The 22781-nt window shown below is 37.7% G+C and overlaps 1 protein-coding gene across 1 annotated transcript in view; it reads left to right on the top strand.

The window, feature by feature from the left end:
* ST8SIA1 (ST8 alpha-N-acetyl-neuraminide alpha-2,8-sialyltransferase 1) overlaps positions 1-21671 on the top strand; it is a gene marked incomplete at both ends in the record, with an annotated part of 153667 nt that extends 131996 nt beyond the window's left edge. The window contains one exon of the mRNA XM_081249202.1: positions 21185-21671. Coding sequence (XP_081105328.1) covers positions 21185-21671 — 487 coding nt within the window. The remainder of the gene's footprint in view (positions 1-21184) is intronic.
* Positions 21672-22781: the final 1110 nt, after the last annotated feature.

Genomic DNA, 22781 nt, shown 5'->3' with positions numbered 1-22781 from the left:
TTTTTTCTTTTCCTACAGTTCCTTCTTGTGAGGCCCCTTCTTCTGCTGAATATCTGTCTGGACCATGCTTTTCCAACTTAGTATATGACCTAGCAGAAGGCTTTTCTCAGAGATTCTAAGGAGGAACTTAACTGCCCCACCTAGTTCCGGGAAACCCCTACAGGATGATGCTGAAAAATAGAGACTCTCATGTTAAAAATAAATTAATCCAATAACAGATATAATAAATCAATGAACTTTTTCCCCCAAATTCATCCTTCCTATAAATATATTTGGTCTGTTATCCTAACACAGTGTGATTATAGAGAGAGCATGGTACTAAGAAGATTCCAATATATGTGCTGTTCTGGTTTTTTTTTTAACTTTCTTTTCCATGTTTGAGCAGTGGGAGAAGGTTGGTATTAACCATGTTTAGAGAGGTAGGAGAATGGCTGCTGGGTGTATATAACATATAAAATTTGTTATCAAAATACTTTCTAGTGTAGACAGGCAGTGACTGAGGACAGATAGAAGTGGAAGGAGTCGCTGTTTGCCCACACATCTAATAGAAGTGTAAGTGGGAAAGATGGTTTACTTTAAAAGCTGATGTAATCCACTAACACTTGAATCACAACCTGAAAAAAAATAGATGCTCTGTTTTCAACAACTGTAATATAATGAACTCTTAGCCTCTGTTTTTACCTAGCCACAGAATCAACTGTTTTGCAGCCTACTGAGGTTTGTCTGGGGCTGTTTGCAGTTCATGATTTGAAAGAATTGGTGGTGAGAGGAAATGGGTGTATAATTAGTCCTTGAAGTTGAAGAGAGCAACTGAGACACACCTCACCTCCTCTTCTTAGTTACTTTCTTCACTTTGCTATTTCCCTCTGCAACTTGGTTCACTGTGGCAGATGGAGAATGGAGTCAGTGACAGGGAAAGAAGTAAAATGATTTTTGTTCCTTTTCTCTATTTGTTTCTCTAACTCTGAACCACACAAGTTTTTGATCCCCTGATTTTATCTTTCCATTTGTTTTTGGCAGTACTTTTTACTTACCTTCTCTTCCTCATGTCCCTTTGCTTTCTCTCTCTTTTTCCTTTCTTCCCCATCTGTCCTCATGCCTCCTCTTCTTTTTTCCAGGTGATGGTATAAATTAGAGAGTTAGGGTATTAATAGTGTGAATGATCAGGGTGTGTGTCTGAAAGGACTATGTGTCTCTCCAAGGAGACTGGGAGCCCAAGTGGAGTCCATCTTGGTGCTGGGAGATAAATAAAAAATGGCTAAAAGAGAGTGCCCAGGGGTGGGCTTGAGATGATGTCTCCAGTTCTCCATAGCCTGCATGTGATATTTTGAGAATCACGACATTTCCATATTTCCAGTAGGAAGATACAAAAACATTAAAAGCAACGATGGAGGGGGAATTCCCTGGTGGTCCAGTGGTTAGGACTCCAAGCTTCCACTGCAGGGTGGTATGAGTTCAATCCCTGGTTGGGGAACTAAGATCCCACATGCCGTGTGACCCAGCCAAAAAAAAAAAAAAAAAAAAAAAGGGTACCAATAGAGAAGAAGAGACCCAAGGTTGGGGAAGGGCAACCATGGATTACTGGGACAGCAGAGGGGACCACAGACTTGAGCACTAGTGGCCAGCTTGGTGTCCAAAGAAACCAGAGATACTGACCACATCTCAGAGACACCAGAGCTAGACCCCAAGGACCAGACAAGATAAACCACACTGCATTAGAGATGGCCAAAGGATCCATCAATTTTATGAGGATCCAGAGGGGAGAGTAGGAGGAGAGACCTCCTGAAAGAGGAAAAACAGCTCTGAAGGAGTTTTGCATTTTAAATGGATGAAGCATTTAGTCCAAAGACCGTTTTACTTCAAAAGACACTGAATGACTTTAAACTGACAAATGGAAGGTCTTCTCCAGCCATTAGTAAGAATAGGACCACCAGAACAAGGTGAAGGCAACTGTAGAGGGAAAAAAAAGGGAGACTTCTGAGTTGTGTGTAAATTTCAATCCTGCTTTTAGGGATGTGTGTGTATGTGTGTGTTGAAAGATGGAAATCAGTATGTTAATAGAGGTCAACTCTGATGGAATTGTGTGATTATTATTTTATTTTTCCTTCTCTCTATCATTCAGCATATATTTACTGAACATTTACTATATGCCAAACACACTTCTTTGTGCTTATCTTCATTTCTTAATTTCTCTACAATTATACAATTACTATATACTGGTTTTGTAAAGAGGAAACCATAATTCAATGCTATTTTAAAAATAAGTCTGTCCAGTTTACTCTTTGTGGTATTTGAATGATCCATGTCCTACCATGTGAGTTGTAAATAAGGCCTTGGAGTTGATTCTTGTGTTCCTTAAGTATATGCTTTTGAGGTTGGTTAGTTATAAATTCCAAGCTTCTCAGGAATCATTTTGTAGAGTTTATATAGAGCTTAATTCTCAAGCAGACCTTTTCATTTACAATTTAAGACCTACCATGTTGCAATTATATACAAACTAGCCTTCTGTCTTGATCTTCAGAAGCAGAGCAAGTTTGCCAAGTAGCATGCTCAGATGATCGTACCCAAAAATGGATTAGAAAGGTTCAGTGAAAGTGAAATCTGATAGTTGATTATGTTTTTGAGATAATGACCTCTCTATGTAATGACCACACCAGATGCAATGGGTGTTCGTTGCAGATGAGTCATGGACACCCTGACATGTCTTGTGGCAGCCTGCAAAAGTAGCCTTTGCAAGTTACAGGTGGCACATCTAGTGAGATATTTCCGTTTGCTTCCCCATGATTATCAAATACACTCTCTAGTGGCTTTTGGGATTTGTAAATGACTAGTTAATAATGATTTCATTTCTTAAAATTCTCATCCAGAAATCTCCCCAAATTAGTCATATTTTTGAGGCAATATCAAGCATTCAACCTGCCTAGTCATCCAGCCAAAGGCAGGTGGAACATTTATTCTTCCATTTCTTCAGATCAGTCAGTGGGCTGCACAGTGATAGCAAGTGCCCTTGCCCTCAGCTCTTTCCTGGCTCTTAAGTGCAACTGATCATCCCTCTCACCACCCCCTTCCCAGAACCTGGGAGAAAAGGATCCCTTCCTTCACACCCTTCCCAGATTTTCAGTTTGAGTTGAGTTTATGCCACAGAAGAGAAATGCAAGTTATTTTCTAACTTTTCAATTGTGAAGTAGTCAAAGAAATAGAGACTCTAATAACATTAAAACATATAATTTAGATGTATGATAATGATTTTATTGGCAAAATTTTAAACTGAGTAACAATGGAATATATCATTAAATAAATGTGATACCTAGAATAAATGTGCAGTACATTAAAAATGTTCATGTAAATGCAAATGATTCCATTAATTGTTTATAAATTACATTATGGAGGGCACAGATAAATTCTTTGTGATAAAATAATTTTACAGTATTTTGGAGAGATATCATTCTCTTATAAAACTTTGATTATATTTAGCTTTTTTCTTTTTTATTATAGAAACAATTCTTTGATATTCCCTTTCTGCTCTCAATAGATCTCTGGCAAACTACATGAAATTGACCATTTTCACTGACCCTTATTCTTTCCTTGTTATTTCTAAGTGTTCACTGATAGTTTGGAATATCAGTCACATATTTAATTTTTTTTCACAAAATAAAGAAAAATGACAAATGTACAGTTATACTCATTTCAGTATTCTAGCAATGCCTGGATAAACACGTGCTAGCCACATCCTGCCTAGGACGTGGTTTTTCTGTTCATTTATAACTTGTTTCCTTGGCAGTAATGTTTACTTCTCTACAGTTCTTTAAGAATCGGTTTCTCATTACTTGTTCTTGCAGAGAGGAGAGGAAGAATGATGATGATGGTGATGGTGATGATGGTGTTGATAGTGATGATGATGATAATGGTGATTATGATGATGATGGTGATGGCGATCATGGCGATGATGGTGGTGATGATGATGATAAAGCAAAAATTATAAGAATTCTTATGTGCCGGGCACTATTCAAGGTGCATCACACGTATGAACTCACCCAGATCTCACAGCAACCATATAACTAGGTGCTCTTGTTATCTCCATTTTTTCTGGAGGAGAAAAATTGAGGCATAAAGAGAGGAAGTAACTTGCTTAAGGTTGCATAGTTTGCCTGTGGAAGAGTCAAATATTCAGTCTTCTCCAAGTACCCTCTCTACCATTGGAAGCCACATTTGAGACCACCATCTATATTAAAATTTTTTATGATATATGAATATGGTAATGTCTATTGGCTTCTAAAATGAAATCTGTTTTTTAAAATATAAGATTGGGGGCCTCCCTGGTGGCGCAGTGGTTGAGAGTCCGCCTGCCGATGCAGGGGATACGGGTTCGTGCCCCGGTCTGGGAGGATCCCATATGCCGCGGAGCGGCTGGGCCCGTGAGCCATGGCCGCTGGGCCTGCGCATCCGGAGCCTGTGCTCCGCAACGGGAGAGGCCACAACAGTGAGAGGCCCGCATACCGCAAAAAGAAAGAAAAAAAAAAAAAAAAAGAAAAAAAAAAATAAAATATAAGATTATTGCTTTGTGCCAACATTGCCATAGTTTTTTTACCTAAAAGGTGACATTCCACAGATTAGAATATACCTCACCTAATTTTATATGTCTTAAAATAAATCTATATCTGTTTTTAAAGTTTACTGTGGCTTTAATTTCATAGGAATTTTAAAGAAATAAATATAATTGCTATTCTGAGAACTACAAAAGGGAGAAACCACAAAAGAAGAACACCTATGGTCAGAAAAACAAGCACAGTTTTATTTGTCTCGGAAAACAATGAAATTTTTCTAAATGCTTCGTGAGATTGAAAAATGATTATATGATTCTTAGAGGGTTTGATGTTTGTTGAAAATGATCATATTCTGTTTACAAGAAAATGAACTAGCTTCTAATGAGAGATTTGTATTTAAGAGTGCTATTCAGTTTCTAATTACCCATTTTCCGGTTTAAGATGGGGGGGCGAGGGGGGGATGGTTTGCATAAAAACCAGTGAAAGCAGATGTTGCTTGACAAATGTGAAGGCAATCAAAAGTATCTCTTGTAGGGCTTCCCTGGTGGCGCGGTTAAGAGTCCGCCTGCCAATGCAGGGGACACGGGTTCGTGCCCTGGTCCGGGAAGATCCCACATGCCGCGGAGCAGTTGGGCCCGTGAGCCATGGCTGCTGAGCCTGCGCGTCCGGAGCCTGTGCTCCGCAATGGGAGAGGCCACAGCAGTGAGAGGCCCTCATACCGCAAAACAAACAAACAAACAAAAAGTATTTGACCACCCTGTCACTGGAAAGGTCTCACTTGATGTGTTACCGCTACTCTCTAGTCTCCTGGGATGTTGTTACTCCTCATTTCTTTTCTTTCTCCCTTCATCTCACCCTTTGGCTCTCCCCGCCCCCAAATTCCCATTAATTACGTATGCAGGAGAGGTTAGTTATCACTTATTTCCCTTTCTACTCCCAGGACATACTCTTAGAATTTCACCTTCAACACCCAAAGCACCCTCTACACTTAAACAAAGGGAATTCTGTTTCCAAAAAGGACTCTGGCATCAGTTGTTAAAATAGTGTTTTCCACCCATTACCAGTTTGGGTCCTAGTTTGGGAAATGAAAGTGAATTAAATCTCCCGGAGAGTATGGGTGACTTGAGATAAGAAGAGATCAGCTATGCATGGAAAGAAAGAGATCAGGAAGCAGATGTACTAGAGAAAGATGTACTTTTGAGAAAATTTTTGTTTGTTGTTAGTTTGTTTTAAGTGAGGGAGAATTGGCCAAGAGCTCACATGGGGGAAGTGGGCCAGTGGAAGGGAGTGGATGAAGATAAAGGCAATAAAGAGGGTAACATGAACCAGATTTTTGAGAATGTGAGAAGGAGTGTATCCCAGATCACAGGTGAATGAATTCAAATAGGGCAGGAGGCATACATCTTTCCCTTAAGGAAAAGCTACACAGGGTGATTTAAAGAGCCTTGAATCTCCAGTCAGATTGAGCTGAGTTGGAATCTGGAGTCTACTATACGCATTCCAGCTATGAAGCTTCTGTAAAATACTTAACTGCTCTGTTCCTCAATTTCCTCCACAGCAGAAAAGAGATAATGCCCTCTTCATAGAGTTAGCATAAGGCTTAAATAAGATAACACGTGTTAAGCAAGAACATTATAATAGAATTTGTTGATTATTTCTGTGATTTGATTATAGGTCTTCCAATTTCTTATCTGAGACTATCACTAATTTCATAAACAAGAGACCAAATCTACTACATTTGTTTTTTCATCTGCTTCAAAGGGATTTTGTGGTTTCATGGTCTCATTGTCATTTGGAATTATGATTAAGTTTTGAGGGTTGACTTGTTGCCAGTGGGCCAGACCTGGTCTGCATGACAGTTTTACTTAGCCATTCTTTTTCTTTTTCTTTTTAATTTGAAATCCTTTAGATGGGACAAGTACATTCCATTTCTAGATCCACTCCCTCTTGTCCTGTCCTTGCCCTGCATATATTTTCCTAATCAGCTTAGCCCCTGGACACACTTGAGTTTTCAACCCATGATCTAGATTGATTTCTACTAAAATAGCTGATGCCACTGAGAACAGGTGTGTTACTGAATCTCCAGGTAGCATTTTCTATCTTCGTTTCACTAGATCTCTTCTCAGCATCTAGCACTGTTGACAAACTTCTGAAACTCTTTTCTCTTCTGTTATTGAACACTCTCCTGGGGTCCCCTCACCTTGCTGCCCATCTACCTTTTGCTAGAATTCTACCCCCTTTGCCCACCATTTAAATGCTATAATTTGTCAGTGTTTTATATGTTGGCCCATTGCTCTTCTGGGTGATCTTATGTCCAGAGCTCAGAAGGTCCAAAATTGGGTAATAATCTTTCCCCTCGAGCCACCTTCTCTTGTGTTGTATATCATGATGAGAGGAGCCACCAGAACTGAAAACATCCTCACACCTAGGAGGGACAAAGATCTAACAACTGGCGCAACATTCATACTAAATCAGCATGGACACTGCCCCTAGACCTCACCACTGTTTTCTAGTGACGTTAAGTCCTGGTCCTCCCAGTCACCAAAGTCAGTTTCTCTTTCCTCTCCTATAGCCCCCAGGGGAGCACCCTCATCATCTCTGTCACAGAGGAAAAATGCTCTCCATTTTTCTTTATGAGTAAAATCTCAACCGTGATTGGCAGTAGGTCAATTTTTTTTTTTTTGCGGTACACGGGCCTCTTACTGTTGTGGCCTCTCCCGCTGCGGAGCACAGGCTCTGAACGCGCAGGCTCAGCAGCCATGGCTCACGGGCCCAGCCGCTCCACGGCATGTGTGATCCTCCCGGACCGGGGCACGAACCCGTGTCCCCTGCATCGGCAGGCGGACTCTCAACTACTGCACCACCAGGGAAGCCCAGTAGGTCAATCTTTTATACTGCCCTGTGCACCAACCTAGCCTCATCACTAGCTACTCCCAAGGTGCTAAAGCTCTACCATGCTAAATTATTTGCATTTTCCAGAAGTCCCCCTCTCTCCCCTCTGTGCCTTTGCCCAGGCTGCTCTCTCAGGCAGGAATGCTCTTTCTCCTCAGTTCCATGTACATAGCCAACTTCTGCTCAGTCTTCAAAATTCAGTTCAGATATATCCATCTCTGAAAGGCCTGTCCTAAATTTCTCTCCTCTTAGCCACATCCCCAGTTTAGGTTTGGAAGCTTCACCTTACAAATATTTTTTAAAGTTTGCATTCTTAGGGCATGTTTTAATATGTACTATGTATGAAGGGAATAGCTTGGTATGAAGTGTTGTTTGCAATCTGGTAAAATATTTTCTTGTGGGAGAGGCACCCCCGTAGGATGAGAAGGTCCAGAGGAGGAAAGTATTGTAAATCAACACAAAAATCAATGTTCATTGACAGAGGAAAAGGAAGCAACAGCTGGGTAAACAAACAGCTGCACAAAGACACAGAAAAATGACAGCAACCATGAACATGGCAGATAGTCCAAAATATTAAAAAAGCAAGTAAATAACAGGAGGAAATGAGTTAACCTACTGGAAAATTGCTGAAACATTTGAACAGGAAGTAACTAATAAGAAAAGTATTCAAATAAAAGTTATAGAGAAGAAAATTAGAACATATATTCTGTGTAAAAGAAGTGAACTTTTAAAATGAAATATGCTTAAAAGATAAATTAACTTGAAAACTTGTGACTCTTTTTGTAAATGTGGTTTATATGGTACAGACAACATTATAATAATATTAAAAACTTAAAAAGAATAAAATTACACCCTAGGCCTAATTTATTGGTGTGTTGAAAAGAGTAAACTAAAAACTCACAATTGTCTTACTTTACATTTATATAAATATTAAGCTGCCTGACCTTTCAAAAGGAAATATCTAATAACACAGTAACACATAAATATATTCAGCTTCTAAAGAACAGAAGCATTCCAGATAAGGCTGGACCCTCTTTTACTGCCCTATACCCACTGCTCTCCCCAGAGGTAACCATTGTTTTGAGTTTATTGTGTATCCTTCCAACGTTTTCCCATGCATTTATATACATATGTGAAAATATATATCTTTATCCTGTATGATAATCCACTATACAAATTGCTGTAGTAATTCTGCATCTTCATCATTTCCATGTAACATTTTGTCTTGGAAGTATTTCTGCTTCCTTACAAATAGAGTCGTGTTATTAAAGAATTGCCTTGTATTCATAGAATGGACATACCACTGTTTTGTCATTCCCTGAGTGATGGACACTTAGGTTGTTTCTGATTTTCTGCATACTTCAGCAAACATTCATGAATATTAACTTGGTTCCATGTGCCAGGCACCCTTATTAGTGCTCTAGATTTAGGGGTAGACAAAATAAAGTCCTCTTTATATACATTCAAGAGGATACAAACAATAAACAAAGATATATATATATATCTTTGTTTACTATATATATGTAGTAAAATGTCATGTAGTGATAGGTATAATGGACAAATGCAACAAATGTGAGAGAAATGGGGTGGTCAGGAAAGATTTATTTGATGTGCTTACATTTGAGCCAAGACTTAAAAGAGAAGTGAGGGAGGTTCTATAAATATCAGAAGCACCCTCAGGGAAATGGAAGTGCTGGGTCAGTAAGTGTGCATGTTGAAGATGCCAAATCACCTTCCAAACTGTAACAATTCATACTTCTATTTGAAGCATAAAGTACCCCTTTTTCATACTCTTTCTAATACTTGTTATTATCATGTTCCTTAACTTTTACCAATTGGATATGTAGAAAACTGTTATTTCACTGTAGTTTTGTTACAATTTTTTAAAATTGATATAAATATATAATTTGAAGGCTAGTGAGGTTGTACATATGTTAATATGTATGTTGGCCCTTTGAATTTCCTCACCTCAGACTCGACAGCTCATTGTCCATTTGTCTATTGTGTTATTTGTATATTATTGATTTTTATTGTTTGTATCCTGGATACTAATCCTTTGGGGATTTTTTTGCTTTTTTAAAACATCTTTATTGGAGTATAATTGCTTTACAATGGTGTATTAGTTTCCGCTTTATAACAAAATGAATCAGCTATACATATACATATATCTGCATATCTCCTCCCTCTTGTGTCTCCCTCCCACCCTCCCTATCCCACCCCTCTAGGTGGTCACAAAGCACCAAGCTGATCTCCCTGTGCTATTCAGCTGCTTCCCAGCTGCTATCTATTTTACGTTTGGCAGTGTATATATGTCCATGCCATTCTCTCACTTCATCCCAGCTTACCCTTCCCCTTCCCCGTGTCCTCAAGTCCATTCTCTACGTCTACGTCTTTATTCCTGTCCTGCCTCTACGTTCTTCAGAACAATTTTTTTTTCTTAGGTTCCATAAATACGTGTTAGCATGCTGTTAATCCTTTGTTATGCATGTTGTAAACACTTTCTCTCAATCTGTTGCTTATCTTATTAATTACATAACCTTTATCTTATAGAAATATTTAATTTTGAAGCAGTCATGTTTATCCATCTTTTCCTTTATGGATTTTGCTTTTAGTGCCTTATTTAACAAGGCCGTTTGTATCCCAAGGTCTTAAAAGTATTTTCTTATATTTTCTTCTAATTTTAGAATATATTTTTATTCCATCTGGAACTTAATTTTCTGAATACTATGAGGGAGGAATTTATCTTAGTTTCTATTATTTGGCTTGCTAGTTGTCCCAGTACAATTTATGGAAGTCAGTTTTTATGAAGTGGCTTGAAATGTCACTTTCATCATATAGGAAATCCCTAAATATGCCTAGTTCCATTTTTAGACTCTTTATAGATTGTCTGCTCTTTCATGGATTCTGTTGTGTTTTTATTACTATAGTTTTATAATCAGTTTTGATATTTGGTAAGTTGAGTCCTTCCTGTATGCTTCTTTTATCTAAAATTGCCTTGAATATGTATAATTGATTTACCTTTCATGTGAATTTTAGATTCATCATATAAAATTTTATTTTAAAATAATATTGGGGGCTTCCCTGGTGGCGCAGTGGTTGAGAGTCCACCTGCCGATGCAGGGGACACAGGTTCGTGCCCCGGTTCAGGAAGATCCCACATGCCACGGAGCGGCTGGGCCCGTGAGCCATAGCTGCTGAGCCTGCGCGTCCGGAGCCTGTGCTCCACAACGTGAGAGGCCACAACAGTGAGAGGCCCACGTACCGCAAAAAAAAAAAAAAAAAAAAAAAAAATTGGAATTTTGGTTGAGATTGCATTGAACCTATACATTTATTTGGAGAGACATCTTTCAATATTCATTACTGTCTCCATAAAAATGTTATATATTTATTTTTAGGTTTCTTTCAAGGTGTTTGAGGCCATGTTGCTATTACAAATAAAACCTTTGATACTATGTTTTTTTTTTAGTATGTGCTTGCTCTTGTGTAGGGAAACTATGGATTTTTTAAAGACTTTATTTTTTCAGAGCAGTTTTAGGTTTGCAGCAAAATTGAGAGGAACGTACAAAGATTTCCCATATGTCCCCAACCCCACACATGCCTAGCCTCCCCCATTATCAACATCTTCCACTAGATGTAATTTTGTTACCAATGATGAACCTACATTAACACATTATAATCACCCAAAGTCCATAGTTTGCATTGCAGTTCAGTCTTGATATTGTACATTCTATGGGTTTGGACAAATGTATAGTGACATGTGTCCAACATTACAGTATCATACAGAATATTTTCACTGCCCTAAAAATCCTCCATGCTCTACCTATTCATCCCTCTCTCCCCCTCCAACCCCTGGCAACCACTGATCTTTATGTTATACTATATCTGTAGCTTTGCCTTTTCCAGAATGTCATATAGTTGCAATCATACAGTGTGTAGCCCTTTCAGATTGGCTTCTTTCACTTAATAATATGCCTTTAAGGTTTCTCCCTGTCTTTTAATGGCTTCATAGCTCATTTCATTTTAGCGTTGATCATATTCTGTTGGATTGAAATTATACAGTTTCTTTATCCATTCACCTACTGAAGGACATCTTGGTTGCTCCCAAGTTTTGACAATTATGAATAAAGCTGCTATAAGTACATGTGTACATAAGTTTTCAACATCTTTGAGTTGAAGGAGCATGACTGCTGGATGGTGTGGTAAGAGTATGCTGAATTTTGGAAGAAACCACCAAACTGTCTTCCAAAGTGGCTGTACATACATGTTGTATTCCCAACAGCAGTGAATGAGAATTCCTGTTACTTCACATCCTCACAAGTATTTGGTGGTGTCAGTGTTCTGGATTTTGTCCATCCTCATAGATGGGTAGTGGTATCTCATTGTTGCTTTCATTTGAATATCCCTGATAATGTATGATGTGGAACATCTTTTCATATGCTTATTTGCCATCTGGTGAGATGTCAGAGTCTTTGGCCCATTTTTTAATTGAGTTGTTTGTTTTCTTATTGTTGAGTTTTAGCAGTTCTTTGTATATTTTAGATAACAGCTCTTTATCAGCTGCGTATTTCGCATATATTTTCTCCCAGGCTGTGGCTTGTCTTCTCATTCTCCTGACTTTGTCTTTCACAGAGCAGAAGTTCTTAATTTTAATGAAGTCCAGCTTATCAATTATTTCTTTCATGGATTGTGCCTTTGGTGTTTTATCTAAAAAGTTATCACCATACTCAAGGTCATCTAGATTTTCTCTTGCATTGTCTTCTAGGAGTTTTATAGTTTTGCATTTTACATTTAGGTTTATGTTCCATTTTGAGTTAATTTTTGTGAAGAGTGTAAAGTCTGTGTCTAGATTCATTTTTTGGCATGTGGATGTCCACTTGCTCCAGCACCATTTGTTAAAACGACTATCTTTGTTCTACTGTGTTGCCTTTGCTCCTTTGTCAAAGATCACTTTGCTCCTTTGTCAAAGACCCACTGTATTTATGTGGGTCTATTTCTGGGCTCCCCATTCTGTTACATTGATCTATTTATTCTTTTACCAATTCCATACTGTCTTGATTTCTGTACCTTTATAGTAAGTGTTGAAGTTGGGTAGTGTCAGTCCTCCAACTTCATTCTTCTCCTTCAATATTGTATTGGCTACTCTCAGTCTTTTGCCTCTCCATATAAATTTTAGAATCAATTTGTTGATATCCACAAAAGAACTTGCTGGGATTTTGATTGGGGTTGCACTGAATCTATAAGTCAAGTTGGGAAGAACTGACATCTTGAGAATATTGAGTCTTCTTATTTGTAAACATGTGATGTCTCTCCATTTATTTAGTTCCTCGATTTTTATTTAGTTCATTAGAGTTTTGTAGTTTTCCTCACATATACCTTGTACATATTTTGTTAGATATATGCCTAAGTATTTCATTTTGGGTGCTGCTAGTATAAATTGTATTGTGTTTTTTATTTCAAATTCCACTTGTTATTACTGATATATACGAAAGCAATTGACTTTTGTATATTAACCCTGTATCCTGCAACCTTATTAGTTCCAGGAGCATTTTCAATTCTTTCAGATTTTCTACATGTCATCTGAAAAGACAGTTCTTTTTATTCCTTCTCAGTCTGTATACCTTTCACTTCCTTTTCATATCTAATTGTGTTAACAATGACTTCCAGTATAATGTCGAAAGTAGTGGTGAGATTCTTGACTTGGAGACATCCTTGACTCGTTCCCAATGTTAGTGGGAGAGCTTCAAGTTTCTCACCATAAAGTATTATGTTAGGTGTAGGTTTTTTATAGATATTTTTTATCAGGCTGAGGAAGTTCTCTCCTAGTTTAACTATGGATTTTTAGAAGTTGATCTAGACTTTATTGGTTTTAATAAATAATTTTTCAGTTGGTTCTCTTATATATTCTAGATAGGTAATTATATCAACTGTAAATATTGACTTCCCCTTGTAAACATACTTGAAGTATGTTTTCCAGTGCAGTATGTATATTTTTATGTGGTTGATGATCTGGACTTTATGTATATATATCATACTATATATTTTCTTTTGTGACATAACATGGTCATTTTAGAAACTTTCTATTCATGTTTAAAAATAATAGACATTTTAAAATTAAAGACTTAATTATGATTGTGGGTTTGTGAATACCTATCTATCTGAATTTTAAGCAGTTTTGCTAAATATATTTTGAAACTATCTTGTTAGGTGCATAAAGTTTCTTGACTGTTACACTTTTGGGTGGTATTGTTCATTGGATCAATATACATTAGTTTATATTTTTAATTTATTTTATTGAAGTATAGTTGATTGACAATGTTTTGTTAATTTTTGCTGTACAGCAAAGTGATTCAGTTATACATATATATATTCTTTATTTTCTATTTTTATGAGTTAAAAAATTTAATATCTATTTTACCAAAATATTATGTGTATAATACATAGTTTTCAAGATCAAATAATACAACTGCTTTCAAATAGAAAGCAGCAATCTCCTGTCATACACACCCCCATGAAATGTTCCAAGGCCTTCAACTTCTCTAGCTGATTTTTCTCTTGTTACATTTTAAAGCAGCCTGCTTAATTGCAATTAAAATTTTTTCCATTTATCTATAGATTTCTTATGGAAAAATTAATATTTTTCTCTCTTAAAGTGCTCCTCACAGCACCACTCCCCCATACACACTTACACTTTCTTGATCTCTCAATCCAGGTATATCACAATCAAGTCAATAGTCAGTGCTTACCTTAATGTCTATCTAAGTACTGTTCACATCTGAGACAAAAAGTCTATTACAAGTATTTAATATCCGGTTCAACTTTTAATTTTTCCCCAGAGTAAATAAAGGCTTTCCATGCAACAGTCACTAATTCATCTCCAGACTCCCATTAGAGCTGCAAATCTTCTTTCATTACTGCCAACATGCTAGTCTGTCAGGGTCACTTTTTTGTTGTTGAGACATCCTTTTATTTATTTATTCATTTATTTTTTTGTTAGCATGCGGTATTTGTTTTTCTCTTTCTGACTTACTTCACTCTGTATGACAGACTCTAGGTCCATCCACCTCACTACATATAAATCAATTTCGTTTCTTTTTTTCTTTTTTGCCCTCTTTATTTTTGCTTTTTTAAAAACATCTTTACTGGAGTATAATTGCTTTACAATGGTGTGTTAGTTTCTGCTTTATAGCAAAGTGAATCAGCTATACATATACACACATCCCCATATCCCCTCCCTCTTGTGTCTCTCTCCCACCCTCCCTATCCCCCCGCTCTAGGTGGTCACAAAGCACCTAGCTGATTTCCCTGTGCTATGCGGCTGTTTCCCACTAGCTATCTATTTTACATTTGGTAGTGTATACATGTCCATTGCCACTCTCTCACTTCATCCCAGCTTACCCTTCCCCCTCCCCATGTCCTCAAGTCCATTCTCTACATCTGCGTCTTTATTCCTGTCCTGCCCCTAGGTTCTTCAGAACCTTTTTTTTTTTTAAGATTCCTTATATATGTGTTAACATACGGTATTTGTTTTTCTCTTTCTGACTTACTTCACTCTGTATGACAGACTCTAGGTCCATCCACCTCACTACAAATAACTCAGTTTCTTTTTATGGCTGAGTAATATTCCATGTATACATGTGCCACATCTTCTTTATCCATTCATCTGTTGATGGACACTTAGGTTGCTTCCATGTCCTGGCTATTGTAAATAGAGCTGCAGGGAACATTGTGGTACATGACTCTTTTTCAGTTATGGTTTTCTCAGGACATATGCTCAGTAGCGGGATTGCTTGGTCGTCTGGTAGTTCTATTTTTAGTTTTTAGAGGAACCTCCATAGTGTTCTCCGTAGTGGCTGTATCAATTTACATTCCCACCAACAGTGCAAGAGGGTTCCCTTTTCTCCACACCCTCTCCAGCATTTATTGTTTGTAGATTTTTTGATGATGGCCATTCTGACTGGTGTGAGGTGATACCTCATTGTAGTTTTGATTTGCATTTCTCTAATGATTAGGGATGTTGAGCATCCTTTCATGTGTTTGTTGGCAATCTGTATATCTTCTTTGGAGAACTGTCTGTTTAGGTCTTCTGCCCATTTTGAGATTGGGTTGTTTGGTTTTTTGATATTGAGCTGCATGAGCTGCTTGTAAATTTTGGAGATTAATCCTTTGTCAGTTGCTTCATTTGTAAATATTTCTCCCATTCTCAGGGTGGTCTTTTCATCTTGTTTATGGTTTCCTTTGCTGTGCAAAAGGTTTTAAGTTTCATTAGGTCCCACTTGTTTATTTTTGTTTTTATTTCCATTTCTCTAGGACGTGGGTCAAAAAGGATCTTGCTGTGATTTATGTCAGAGTGTTCTTCCTCTGTTTTCCTCTAAGAGTTTTATAGTGTCTGGCCTTACATTTAGGTCTTTAATCCATTTTGAGGTTATTTTTGTGTATGGTGTTAGTGAGTGTTCTAATTTCATTCTTTTACATGGAGCTGTCCAGTTTTCCCAGCACCACTTATTGAAGAGGCTGTCTTTTCTCCATTGTATGTTCTTGCCTCCTTTATCAAAATAAGGTGACCATATGTGCGTGGGTTTATCTCTGGGCTTTCTATCCTGTTCCATTGATCTATCTTTCTGTTTTTGTGCCAGTACCATACTGTCTTGATTACTGTAGCTTTGTAGTATATTCTGAAGTCCAGGAGCCTGATTCCTCCAGCTACATTTTTCTTTCTCAAGATTGCTTTGGCTCTTCAGGGTCTTTTGTGTTTCCATACAAATTGTGAAATTTTTTGTTCTAGTTCTGTGAAAAATATCATTGGTAGTTTGATAGGGATTGCATTGAATCTGTAGATTGCTTTGGGTAGTAGAGTCATTTTCACAATGTTGATTCTTCCAATCCAAGAACATGGTATATTTCTCCATCTGTTTGTATCATCTTTAATTTCTTTCATCAGTGTCTTATAATTTTCTGCATACAGGTCTTTTGTCTCCTTAGGTAGGTTTATTCCTAGGTATTTTATTCTTTTTGTTGCAATAGTAAATGGGAGTGTTTCCTTAATTTCTGTTTCAGATTTTTCATCATTAGTGTGTAGGAATGCAAGAGATTTCTGTGCATTAATTTTGTATCCTGCTACTTTACCAAATTCATTGATTAGCTCTAGTAGTTTTCTGGTAGCATCTTTAGGATTCTCTATGTATAGACATCCTTTTAGAAACTATCTTTTTCTCTCATAGAATCTGATTGATGGCTTTCTCAGCCTGCTGTGTAAACTGTCTTCCTGGAGATTTCCTTTACCAGAATCCATCTGTTGTTATACATTCTAGTTACTAACAGCTCTTTCTTATTACCTAAATTTTTTTTTCATTTTATAGCATCTAAGTCTTAGTTATGGGTGCAAATATTAGTTAATAATTAATAATTAATATTTCTAAACAAACTAATTATAGACTTTTAAGAGTTTTCTTCTGCCTCTTTAGTGATCTTGGTTTTTTCTGAGTTCTTTCGTTCTTCCATTCTGTTCTCTGACTTTCGTGTTGGAGGCTTTCCTTCAATGTCTTCTGATCTTGACTATCTGTTCTTGTTTGGAGACTGGAAGCTCTGTGCAGAGACTTGACCTGTTGACAGGTGGGCTTCACTCTCAGTTGAAGAGAAGGCGGCAAGGTGGCTTTCTCTTGGGTGACTCCCAAGTGTCATAATCTACAGGTCTCTCTCTTGGCCCTCCATTGGCCTGGCTGCCAATACTGTATGAATTGAAAAGAATCCCCAGTTTCCTGTGGACTGGGCCAAGTATCATCTGGGCACAAAGCCACTGTTCCTCCCTAGAGGCTGACACTACCTCTCCACTACACACAGTGATAATTGGCCAGTGTGGGATTTTAAGGTTCTACCCACCTGCATGTTCCTGCTGCCCTATAATCTGAACAATAACCTTGTTGATTGTTCCAAGACACCCACCTTCTCCAGTATCTCCTGCCTTAAGGAATAGGGCACAACTACCTTTTGGAGTAATGCTTGGCAAGTTAGTTTATGTTCTGCTTTCCTTCTATAAGCTTTCTGTTTTCAGAAGTATTCCAGATGTGGGGATTGACTGAAGTTTTGCCTTCTTTTCTTTTTTTAGAATAAATGTAGATTTTTTTAAAAAACATATTTTCTCTTATTTCTAGAGATTTGTTCTAGGAGGGGAGAGCTGGGCCCTTACCTTCCCTGATTCTATTCAGTTTTCATCTTGACTGGCAACCTGAAGCTGAACATTTTATTAATCACAATTCCCTTTTATTGTCTGTATTTTTGTCCATTTTCTTGTCAATATACCAATATATTTAGACTATAATGTTGTCAGTATTAACATTCTATTTGTCATGTTGGCTGAAAATATTTTTTGGAGTCATTTCCTTTTTTATTTCAGTTATCTTCTTTTTTGTGGTAATGAAATTTCACATCTTAACATAATCAATTTTGTCAATATTTTCCTTTGTAGAAGATATTTTGTAAATGGTAAGTTCACAATTGTTTTCTTTAGTTTTTCTTGTTTTCTTTATGTAGACTTTAAATATTTATCTTACGTATCTTGAAATTTTAAAAAAATTTCTTGTCAAGTATGAATCTGTCCCCCCCAAATTTCCAAATTATTAACTAGTTATCTTGACGTTGTTTATTAACTAATTTAAAAAATTTCATCATTGTTTCTATTATCACATATTAAATTCATTTGTCAAATGTGCTATATTTCTGTACTTTGTGTTATATTTTTCTATTGTGTGCCCATATTCTTTATATATTAATCACTTCTATTTTTAATACTTTATTGACTGGTCAGTTTCATTTTTCTTCTTTTTCAATTATTATTTAATAGGTTTCCACTCATACAATATACAACAATTCTGAGCTATTCTGAAGAATGAGGTAGATAAAAATACTAAAACATAATATATAAGCTGGGTTTTTAACCATGCCAATAAAATTAGGAGTACAGTAAATCCAAGATGTGTGTTCCTTTTCAAAGTTAAAACTCAAGGAAGGAAAACTACCTTCTTCAAGAATAATCAGTCAGGGCTTCCCTGGTGGCGCAGTGGTTGAGAGTCTACCTGCCGATGCAGGGGACACGGTTTCGTGCCCCAGTCCGGGAAGATCCCACATGCCGCGGAGCGGCTGGGCCCGTGAGCCATGGCTGCTGAGCCTGTGCATCCAGAGCCTGTGCTCCACAACGGGATTGGCCACAATGGTGAGAGGCCCGCATACCACAAAAAAAAAAAAAAAAGTAATCAGTCAGCTTTAAGACAGAGTTCATAAAATCAATTGCCTTGATTTTATTGGAGCTCTCTGTGATTCTCATTAGTATGTAGTCCACTACAAAAATAAGGAGAAGTTCCTTCAGCCAGAAGAGCCCTGTGGAATAGAAACCATTCTGCACAGCAATAAGGAGGGAATGGAAGCAAGAAAGGGAACAAGCAGAAGTGTACTAACTATTCTAGGATGTTGATGGTGAAATGAGAGAACTAGAGGGTAGCTCTGGGAACACTCTGGGCTTATGTTGAATTTTCTTTTATTAAGTTAGAGCCATGTTTAGAAGATAGAAGGGAATAATTCAGTAGAGATGGAGAGGTTCATTGTTTTAAAGAGGGGAGACCCACTAGGGAGTGTGAAACAGCCTGTTTCACAGAAGAGAAGACTCAGAGAGGAAGAAGGAGCAAGGACAAAATTAGAAGATGTAAAGAAAGAGATGCTGAGGGAAAGGTGCAGAGAGTTAGATAGCTTACATTGATGGTGTTGATCTTCTAAATAAGTATAGCCCCAGGACACCTGCATCAGAATCAGCAGGGAATGCTGGGTAAAAATGCAACTCCCTGTATCACTCTCAACAGAATCTAGGAATCTGTGATACAGGTTATTCTAACTAAAGTTTGAGAAGCATAGTTCAGATGAAGTAGGAAGTTATCTGCAGGGTGTATCTACACGATTGGGAAAGTGTTAGTGAGCAGCAAATATGGGCGGATAATGGAGAGAATAAAAGAATTATTAAGCAGAGCCTATTGAAGTTGGGAAGCAGGAGTTTGTGTTGGAGAGGCTAGCCCAGCTCCAGAGTATGGATCAGTGTCTTCCTTGCCTTCTTTTAGGGTAAAGTTATTGCACCTAAAAACCCTGTTGTCACTTCTCTGTCAGAGCCTAGGGAAAATTGCTAAGGCAGGCTGCTGAATCGAGGACATGAAGAAAACTTGAGGAATTTCCCTTTCTTTGGGCTTAAGAAGAACATCTTTCTTGGCAGGCAGAGTTCATAACATTGATTGCGACATAAAATCCTGTGGATTTGTGTATTCAGAATTTCAGTTTCACATATTTCTGATGAGCCCTGCCAACCTGTCAGGCCAGACTTCCCTCTGCTGGTAGTGGCTCAATTCCATTCTCAAATGCTTCTTCTTCACCTGCACGTAACCCAAGACAGGTGACTTCCGTTTGTGAAAGAACAAGAAGTTACAAGGCACTCACCGTCTTCTTGTCTTTTTTCACTTGAGCTACATCAGCAACCTCTTAACTGGTCTCCAGGCCACCAGCCTCTTCCTTCCCCAGATCACCAGAGTCACTTTTTTTGACACAGATTGACAACTAAACAGATGATGAAATATTTGTAGTCCAGATAGTAAGTGCTGTAAGTACTCACTTCTGTGAAGGTTCTCAGTCATCACAGAGTGCAACCCAAACAAATTAGAGACACAAGGGTTTTTGCAACATACCTCATCTCCCATCACTGCCTCCACAATCCCTGTCTCACTCATTCCAGGGACACATAATCCTCATCATTGTTTCAGGACACTGCACCCTTGCCTATGACCAAAGTGTCCTTTATAGTTTAGTGGTTGTTCTTCCTGTTGTTCCCCTAAGGAGATGTATTTAAATGTCATCCCCTCTCTGTAGCTTTCTTGGAACCCACTCTCTCTCCCAAGGCAGAATTATTTTTTCATCTGTTTTCCATAGTAATTTATACAAATGTCAACGGTTGTACTTAGAACATTATATTGTGCTCACTTATATTTTTGTTTCACAATTGGACTGGAATTTCCTGAGATCAAAAATTGGGTCATTAAAATTGTACTTCCACAATGCCTGATGCATAGGATGTGTACCATTAATTTTAGCTGAATACATTTGGATCAGAGATCCTCTTTCTATGTAATCCAAACTGAAAGAACATAGGAAAGAGGAGTTCTTTGGAGCAAGCAATATGGGCAACTCTTAGTAGCATTTTATTAAAGAGACAAGTCTTTCTTTTTCCATGTAATATTATAATATAGCATTCACTGATTAAGCTGCATACTTATAGAATTTCAATGGTAAGAAGTATCTTAGAAGTGATTCCTTTGATTTGCCGATGAGAAAACCAGTCATGTGCTTATGTCTACCACACAAGTAGTTTTTATCAAAAGCCTATCCAACAACCAGCAATCTTTGTGAATTCATGAGTATTAACTCATTTTTACATTCCAGGCAAGTAAATTCTAAAAGAGAACAAAATGTACAATGTATTTTAGTTCAGAGGACATCTCATTAAAGAAACTTAACTGGAGTTTAAGATGTTGTGGTGGGGAAAAGTCAGGCTACTTGATGAGAGATAACTAGTAAGTTCAAGGTGGATTTTAAATACAAGAGAAGTGTTTTTCTCTTTTTTTTGCTGAGATGATATGAGCTATCAGGGCCATCAGAAGAAAGGTAGAGTGGGTATTGATGAGTTTCTTTTCTCCAGGTTTAATTGAGCTTCTTCTTTTTGATAGGTTTCAGAACCTGCTGTGGTCCAGAAAGACGTTTGTGGACCACATGAAAGTGTATAACCACAGTTACATCTACATGCCTGCCTTTTCTATGAAGACGGGAACAGAGCCATCCCTCCGGGTTTATTACACACTGTCAGATGTTGGTGCCAATCAAACAGTGCTCTTTGCCAACCCCAACTTTCTGCGTAGCATTGGGAAGTTCTGGAAAAGTAGGGGAATTCATGCCAAGCGCCTGTCCACAGGACTCTTTCTGGTGAGCGCGGCCCTGGGCCTCTGTGAAGAGGTGGCCATCTATGGCTTCTGGCCCTTCTCTGTGAATATGCATGAACAACCCATCAGCCACCACTACTATGATAATGTCCTGCCCTTTTCTGGCTTCCATGCCATGCCGGAGGAATTTCTCCAACTCTGGTATCTTCATAAAATTGGTGCACTGAGAATGCAGTTAGACCCATGTGAGGACACCTCACTCCCACCCACTTCCTAGGGACTGTGGAAAAAGAAAGGACTGAGCCAGGGTATTTTTGTTAGGTTTTCTACGTGACTCCAAAAGGGAATGGTCAGGTCATTTCATGGATTTGCGTGGGCCACTTGGAAAAAACGACAACAAAAACTCAAAGGGAACTCTACTTTTACTGTTGGCTGGAAGGACAAAAGAAGAAGTGAAATGTCCTATGAAATCTTTTATAGCACATGGTGGATGTGCAACTAGTAACATGCTGATGAAATGATGTTGGTAAAGCACATTTTCATGGTTCAAATGGAGATGGTACAGTTCACAAACAAGACAAAACTCTAGTTGTTGAAGCAGAGGAATTAATCAAGGTATAGTAAATGAAATGCCAGGGTAAAAGTGTTAGTGATTATCAACATGAACTGGATTAATTAAAAAAAACTATCTTATTAAGACTAACATTAGAACTATAGGTTTTTAAAAAATTATTATTTATTTTTGCCTTATTTAAGGGCAGTGAGTAGGTGATGGGGTAGATTTTAAAAATCCCTTACTGAATAATATGGATCCAAAATGCTACAGCTGATTATTGTGATTTGTTGAACCAAGTCTATGTTAACTAGAGTTCCCTTCCCTTCCATTTAAAAAATGTTAAATAAGAATGACCTTCTCCCCTTTTGTCAGGTCTACTTAGACAATGTGAAGCATTGTTGAATTTAGTCTGGGTTGATTCATTGTCAGAATGAAGAGCCACTTTCCCTCCTCAGAATTTAGGGCATAAACTCAATTTTAGGTGTGCATTATGTAACCTGTTTGCATTCTTATTATTTTAGTGCAAAAAACTGCAAATATGAGTGCATTATTTATTTGCAAATTGGCAGAATTGTCTTCATAATTTAATGTTTGGAGATGAAGTAAAGCACAATGACGTAAAGCTTAGTCTCTGGAAGATAGATTGGAAGGCATATCCTTTTCTATCTACCATGGTATGTTCCCTCCAAGATAAAGAATATGCATGCACACATAAAAGAATGCATATATTTGTGTACCCTCATACATAGTCTCTCACACACACACACTGTTAAACAAAGCTCATTCCTGTGTGATTATGAAAGCCGAACCCACATGACCTGGGGTGGCAAA

This window comes from Mesoplodon bidens (genome assembly GCF_964165515.1).
Source record: "Mesoplodon bidens genome assembly, chromosome: 11".
NCBI lineage: Eukaryota > Metazoa > Chordata > Mammalia > Artiodactyla > Ziphiidae > Mesoplodon > Mesoplodon bidens.
Note: the sequence above shows the minus strand (reverse complement) of the source record. Positions and strands in the feature narration are given on the sequence as shown.